Here is a 6,000-nt window from a genome sequence, read left to right on the forward strand (position 1 = left end):
GAACCTAACAGTAAACTGGGGAGAGCTCTGCGCAGGAAAGATGAAAGAGCCCTTATCCGGCCTGGGGAACTGGGGACCCATATTTTTCCCCTCTCTGAATAAAATTTTGAAACCAAACGCACTTTGTAGTGTCTCCCGGAATACCCAGGGCCCATCAGCGCTCACAGCTTCCCATCCACAGCCCGTCCCAAATTTTTCATCCCAACCCCCAACCCTTGCTCTGCTTGGCTTACGTTAGCACAGATCTCTAAACAGGAAGTCAGGACCCACGGGTTTCTGTGACCTTGACGTTGACCCTCCTCTCCCTAAGCGTCACCCAACGCACATCCTAAGATTACGTACGGGACTGGCTTCCCCGTGACCCCGAGACTGCCCTGCGCTGCTTCGGCTCCTCTCCGTCAGGTGGGACGCTCCTAAAGACCCCTCGGCTAAAACTGCCGATATGTGTGCACAGTTGTTTGATTTGTTTTTCGGTTTCGTTTCATTTTGGTTATGGAGAATGTTGGTGAGAATTGGAAGCCGGGGGAAATTAGAACTAATCTGCTGCTCTATTCTTCCGAGTAAAAGAAAATTGTTTGATTTAGATTTAGCAGACTGTATTAAGGACCAATTCCTTGTATAAAGTCACTCTCCTCAAAACCTAGTGAGCCAGATGCTTTATTTTACACTTTGCAGGGGAGAAGAGGAAGGCCCAGAGAACAGAAGCGACTTGCTCCAGCGTGAAAAGGGCTTGATTATACTGTCGCGTTCCAATCTAGAAGGGCAGTGCTCGAGGGGCCGGACAAGCCTTCCTCATTCAATGGGGTTAGTGGGGCTCAAAACAGGTGAAGTGGCTTTGCGAAACCACAGGGCCAGCTGTTGCCCACCTCCTTGATGACCTTGCCCCCGCGGTGGATGGTGCTGTTGTTGACCATGTCCACGATAGCCACGCCCAGGTTGCAGCGGATGCCGAAGGAGATGCAGAAGCCCAGGCCGCTCATGATGGCGATGATATAGCGACGTGGCAGACCGAAGCACCTGCAGTCGCACAGCGGCGCCTTCTTCTCAGGCACCTCCAGGGGCTTCCCATCCTCCGTCAGCTCGATGGTCTCCCCGGTCTCCTGCTTCTTCTCTAGCACCCTGCGCGGCACACCGTGGGGAGGCAAGGACGCCGCGGGTTAGGGACCCCCGACGCCAGCCCGTTACCAGTTCCCAGGACCGGTCAGGACTCGGGGGATGGGCCCTGACCTGCTTCCCCTCCCTCAGGGGTTAGCGTGCTGGGGCGCCACCAGGCTTCAGGACCTCCCGGGCTCTCCAGCCTTCTTCCAGGCTCCCTCCCCGCGGCAACATCTCTTCAACTTTAATATCTTCTGTCCTATGGCAACCAGTGCCCATTCCCTCGGGATCCACCCCACAGCGCCTTGATTCACGTACACCGCCTGAGCCTAACTTTCTTGCGGGGTCTGCAGTTTGTAAGGGTGACCCGAAAGGCGCCTTCTCAGCGCCTGTGTAGACACCTCCCGCGCGCTGTGCTCTGCCCAGGCAACAGCCGCTTTCATCCAGCCACCCAGCCTCCTGAGGGCTGCTCCGTGGTGGGCGGGCCCAGGCGCAGTTCCGCACCCACGCTACCCCTTCCTTCCCAGCCAAGTTGAAGCTTTCCGGGTTAAGGACACCGGGATCCCCCCCACTCCCCGCCAGCTAAGCCCGGGAACCCCCTGGCACCAAGGCCTGTCCCGTCCGGTGCCCTGGCGGAGAAGGTCTGTGAACACTCTTTCAGTGTCACGCACTCTCCTTCTCCTTCCTCCAGCCCCTAGGATGCCAGTTCAACATTTACTCTCCTGTTACACAGCTTACTCTTTTATCCCTTGTTACTTGAGTTTGAAACAAAGGCCTCCACAACATATGGCCGACACCTAAGATTCCTACTGCCAGAACATGAATAATTAATTATTCACAATTTTGTGTCACTACTATCTCAGTTACAAACACCGAAAAAATGTCGTGGACCCATCTCCAAAGACGTAAAATGAGACTCCCAGATTATACCAACGCGCCCCCAAATCAACTCTGGTAAGATGTTCCACATCAAGGTAGAAGATCTCACATTTATGTTTCATTTTGTGTTTTTTAACTTGCATAGTATTTCCTAAGATTTCACCCCACTTATTCAGTTGCTTTTAGGCTTTCGTCCTTGGGGGGAGGGGAAAGGGGAAAGAAGAGTGATAGAATGGTTTTACTAAAAGCTGATAGTGTTGTTTTGGTCCACAATATATCAGCGAAATTTCTGTTAAAAAGAAGAGGAATGTGGAGGGTAACACACCGTGGACCCTTGAGATGGATATTTAAACAAAGAACCGCTCTGTTTACGATTTGCAGATGTTTTCCAATCCACCATATATCTTTTTCCTATGTGTGCCCTTTAAATGATTATATCCACACACAATTGTTTTCATACCCACAGGTAAAGCGAATGAAAATTTTAGATCAATTTCAAGAATGAATAGCTTGGGAGATGGCTGTCAAGCAATTTGAGGTTACCAGAAAAAAATGTCAAACTTCCAAATTCTACAGAATACCAACTGGGGAAACATGATAAATGTATTTGTGGCTATGTTAATACTTATTCCTAAAGCCCAATTCCAATGTTAGCGTACACGGCAATTTATTCTAAGAGAGAAAAATTCAACTAATGTGAATTTTTTTCACATTGGCTTCATATGGTCATATATGCAAAGTTAAACTCTGCACCTGAACTCCCCACCTGATGGCAGTTGAGCTGGGAAAGAACAGTTCTTTCCAGGGCAGCTGCGGGACTGCAGGGCCTTTGCAGTATCTACTGCCGCATAGGTGCATGATGGTGCCTACAAGAAGCCCACCAGAACCAGAGAGATTTGGAAAATTGGGAGGTGCCTTGGTCATTTTCTTTACATATCCTATACATTTCCAAAGGCTTCAATTTCCCAAATGCAAAAATTAGAATCATTTATCCTTTTGTTTCTGCCCTTTCTTCTTGATTTTCACATTATTAAGAAAATGTGTATTCATTTAATATTCTTGAAAAAATTTAAAGTTGTAAAATTTATAGAATAATTAGTATAGTGACTACAGGGAGGATTAAAATTTTTAATCATTTCTAGTACTTCCAAAGTCATTTTGCTGGTTATTATTATGGCTTTTCTTAAAAGCACTGTGACATTTCCCATGCAAGAAATAGACTTCTAGAAGAGGTCAAATAATTAAAAATGCATATACATTGTTTCAGATTTAAAGAGAGGAACTGTTTCAGCTATCAATTATTGATATATTTTGATTCTTCTTCCTTCAGTACAGAAGGAAGATTCCACTGGGGGATTCTCTACTCAAGTGGTTTTAAAGCTGAGACCCAGCTTTCTTTACACCACTACTCTTTGGAATTTTATTGATTAATTTTTTAGGCGGTTGTGTTTTTTATTCATTTTTCTACATTAAAGGAATTTAATTTTTGGTGTTACTATAAGCAACAAAAGAAAGGCTCTTTGAACAGGTGTAGGTCATTTCTTAATTGTAAAGAGGATAAATCCTCGGTAGGCAAGGATAAGAATCTGCAGGTACCAAAACAAAAATCACACACACACACACACACACACACACAAGACAGGTTAATTTAGTGCAACATTCCTGAATTAATAAGTAGGTTTCCAGAGCAGCCCCGCTTCAGCAATGAGCAACAAAAAAGATTTTCTGAACATATTATAATCTCTCTAAGCAATCAGGATTTAAGGAAATAGCTCTGCAGATTTTTTTTTTTCATGCAGAGTCCCAGGCAAACATAGGTTTGCTTTTCCTTACCTGTAGATCTGGCCGAGGGATTTTCCAGCAAAATTCTTTAGTCCCTCTTTTCCTGGGGTCAAAATCCTTTGTTTTACCGATTCCATTCTTGCAAAGCGTGGTGTCGGCTCTTGTCAGATTTAAATAGAAATCGCTAGGAAAGGGGAGAGTTGCGCATACTGTCTTAATCGCTTACGGTAGTTGTAGGTTTTTCTTCTCAGCAGAACGGTATCGATGTGCCTCTTGCAAGAGTGCGAGTGAGAGATGGGAGGGAGAGTGAGAACGAGAATACAACAGAATTGCTGCATGCAACCCACGGGTTTCCTAATAGGAGAGTTGGTAGACACAATCAGAAAGTCTCATTGGAAGGGGAGGATCCGGTGGCAAAGGGCGCACGCAGTGCCATGGTATTTGGGCGGGTGCAGATGAGTCCTTGTCCTGGAAGTCAGTCCACTGGAAAACAATGTAAATTCCCGGTTTTGAAAGCCTTGTTGCTGTCAAATCTTCTGCCTTTTAAATGTGGGCGGAAATACCACAGAACCCTTGTGTAAGGACAAAGTCAAAAGAATAGTACTTTTAAAAAATGGTGCCTTTGCGGTAAGGAGCAGAGCAATTCCAAAACTCGTGGGAGCATCTTAGGTCTCAAGTGAGCGATACTGCTATAGTTTTTCCTCCTTGCCCACGATCTCCTCCCATCACGCCGGCGCAAACTCCGCTCTGCGGTAGAGTCGAATTAAGATGGAGAAAGCTTGCTGCTCTGAGGACGTGAGTAAATAACAGATACACTGTTCTAATTTGGGCAGCGTCAGGGAAGATTTTGTTTTCAGCACCACTGACAGAGCCCGTCTGGGCGCTTCTCGGGAAAATGGTTCAGCACCACGGACAGAGTAAGTTTCAGGAAAAGGGGAGGTTTCTTTTGGCTGGCCAGGTTGCCAACTTTCTAGGGGAGCTGGGAGGATGGCCCTGACCAAGGACTATACTGGGCATCTTCAGGAATGGATGCTATGGAAACCAAGTGAGAAGATGTCATCATCGCCAGGGTTTGCAGGGAGCATGGTGCATTTAGCTCTGCAAAAGAGAAAGACTTTATTAAAAATTGACAAGTTACTTCTAGTTTCCTATGTTTTGTCCAGCACGCTGATGCCATCTCTGACAGTGCTGCAGGGAAGGAAGATTACAGCACATTTTACTTATGTTTGTGTTATTTGGGGCACCGGGGCTCCCTTGAATATAAAATATACGTATACAAAGTGCATAATTATATTGTTCATGTGTTTTGTTTTAACCCAATAGGTAAGAAAAAAAGGAAGGAAGAAAGGAAGAAAGAGAAGGAGGAAGCAAGAAAGAGGGATAGAGGGAAGGAGGGAGGCGGGGGAGGGAATAGAGAAATAATAAAAAAAGAATAGTTTTCCTGTGTTCTTGGTTAAATAAAAGACAAGCAGTTTAATATATATTCCTTGGAATTGTATGCTTCTTCACTTAACTAATTTTCAGCACACTACTGAAACACCAATATACTGATGAAATTTGTGGCTATACCTTGTGCTTGTTAACAAATTATCACTGATGATATTTTCAAGATTTATTTAAAATTACTTATAATCTTTTAAAATGTAATTTTTATTTTGTATCATCTTCTCCTAAAGCAGAACTACAGAGAGAAATTTATATAAGATATTTGCTTTTACATATATAAGAATAGCATCAATGAATCTATTTCATTAAGCAAAGCAAGAAAACAATGCCAGCTTAATGTTAATTATTAATGCATTTGACATGAATCATGAACCTCTTAGATGAAATCCAGTCAAATAGTTACAAAACAGATTGTCCTTGAAACACATTCGCAAAGTCAAAATCCTTGGATTTCCTTTAAGCCAACAGGGGGAGTAGATTTTTCTTAGGGATTCTGTTACCATATCTCAGAAGTATGGATCTAAATACAGAATCATGTAAGAATATTACCCAAATAGACCAAATAATACAATGAATATGCATACACTGAATGGATAGCTGAAAAAAATTTCAAAAGTAGCTAAAACTACCATTATTAAATTTAATATTTATCAAATTATATTTTACTATGAATTATAATAAAGAAAAGGATACTGGAAGCATCTTTCTCTTATTTTATTGTGCATTAAAATATATATTTCCTATTACAATACTGAACAAGATTTTTCTAAAACTCTGGAATGCCTCAAAATAGTATCT

The 6,000-nt window shown here is 43.5% G+C and overlaps 1 protein-coding gene across 1 annotated transcript in view; it reads right to left on the reverse strand.

Moving 5' to 3' along the window:
- Positions 1-3,893, reverse strand: part of SLC17A6 (solute carrier family 17 member 6) — a 36,970-nt gene extending 33,077 nt beyond the window's left edge. The window contains exons 1-2 of the mRNA XM_060104312.1: positions 3,808-3,893; positions 867-1,119 (exon numbers count right to left, since the gene is read on the reverse strand). Coding sequence (XP_059960295.1) covers positions 867-1,119; positions 3,808-3,893 — 339 coding nt within the window. The remainder of the gene's footprint in view (positions 1-866; positions 1,120-3,807) is intronic.
- Between the last annotated feature and the right edge of the window lie 2,107 nt (positions 3,894-6,000).

The sequence above is a fragment of the Mesoplodon densirostris genome, chromosome 7, assembly GCF_025265405.1.
Source record: "Mesoplodon densirostris isolate mMesDen1 chromosome 7, mMesDen1 primary haplotype, whole genome shotgun sequence".
NCBI lineage: Eukaryota > Metazoa > Chordata > Mammalia > Artiodactyla > Ziphiidae > Mesoplodon > Mesoplodon densirostris.